Genomic DNA, 1478 nt, shown 5'->3' on the forward strand with positions numbered 1-1478 from the left:
AAAAACCTCACATATTCATCATAACACACAATATGAGAAATTATTTTGTGCGTAGACTGGACGCAGAATGTCATATAGAGACCAAACAGAATACATCACGTCAACGGTATCATCATGCGGTATCGAGCAGTACCACCCGGGGTACCGAGCCACGGAACCAAGTGAATGAGTGATCTGATGCATTATGATTAATCTCCAGACGATATTAGATGCCACAGAATAATTAATCCCATCCAAAGAGAAACATATCAGACAATATCAAGATAAAATATTTCAAACAGGCCAACGCAACAGTAAGAACAATAAAGAAAATGCTGAAGAGTTTGAAACAAAGAACCTCTTCTCCTTATCAGTAGATTTCCGGCCGCTGCCGGAGAACTTATAGTTAGGTAAAGGCACACTGCCAGACTCAATGTGCTTGAGATCTTCAACGAGCAGCTCATAGTGAATCTTCACCTCCTCAGCTGACTTCCCTCCGACAGCGCTCGCAACTTTCTCCCACCTCTCCGGTGTTTCTTCATCGTAAACTGCAAGAGCTCGCTCAAAGAGCTTGTTCTGCTCGGATGTCCATGTTGAGCCAGATTCTCTTGATTCCATTAATTCCTCAAGAAGAAGAAGAAGAAGAAGAAGCAAGAGGAGAAAGAAAGTAAAGCGTTGATGGAGGAAATTGTGATTTGGAATGATGGTTAAGTAGTGTGTGTAAGAGAGAGAGAGAGAGAGAGAGAGAGAGAGAGAGAGAGAGAGAGAGAGAGAGAGGGATTATCTGACATTGTTTCATCTCAACAACATTGTGGCCATTGGCATAGCTAATCACCACTAATTTTGCCAATTGGCTCCACAAACACCTCAATTTAGCCCCCCTCTCATTTGTTGCATAAAAATATATAATCAAACAGTCTGATTTTATGTTTAAAGATTATATAAGTTTTCAAATATTAAAAAAAAAGTAACATATGATAATAAATCAGCCAGTATCTAATAATAATATTTGGGTATAAACTGTATTAATAATTATATTAAACTCAGCTTATCTCACTTTGCATCTATCAGTCACCCCTCCATTAGTGATTAGGGACTTTTTTTTTTGAACGGGGTATCAACCCAATGCCACTCTCGAAAGGATGCTTGACGGGTTGACTAATTTTTGGCTGACCTAGAAGAGGCACTCATCCTAAAAACCTCCTGGCCAGCACTTGATTGGGCCCCACTTAAGAGGCGCTACCGCTCGAGAGAAATCAAGCACGGGTTGGTAGGTTCCCTACCGTACTCACCCACCAACCAAGCTAAGCAATGGTGGGCCATTAGGGATAATATTTAATTACAAGTCATGATCATGTAGCTTTTCTTCTTGTTTAGGTAAAAAAAAAGCTCCACATGTAGCTAATCTATGAAGGTACCAACTTGTTCTTATTTATTGAATGGTTGTTTTATCATTAATGATATGTAATTAAGATCAAATCTTCCACATGATTCCCCTT

The 1478-nt window shown here is 39.6% G+C and overlaps 1 protein-coding gene across 1 annotated transcript; it reads right to left on the reverse strand.

Moving 5' to 3' along the window:
- Nucleotides 1-273: 273 nt before the first annotated feature.
- LOC110096528 (protein RADIALIS-like 3) lies at nt 274-630 on the reverse strand (the record flags this gene model as incomplete). Its single annotated transcript, XM_028696488.1, has 1 exon — nt 274-630. A coding segment is annotated over one exon (357 nt), but the record flags the coding sequence as incomplete, so codon positions are not given.
- Between the last annotated feature and the right edge of the window lie 848 nt (nt 631-1478).

This window comes from Dendrobium catenatum, unplaced genomic scaffold (assembly GCF_001605985.2).
Source record: "Dendrobium catenatum unplaced genomic scaffold, ASM160598v2 fragScaff_scaffold_81, whole genome shotgun sequence".
Lineage (NCBI taxonomy): Eukaryota > Viridiplantae > Streptophyta > Magnoliopsida > Asparagales > Orchidaceae > Dendrobium > Dendrobium catenatum.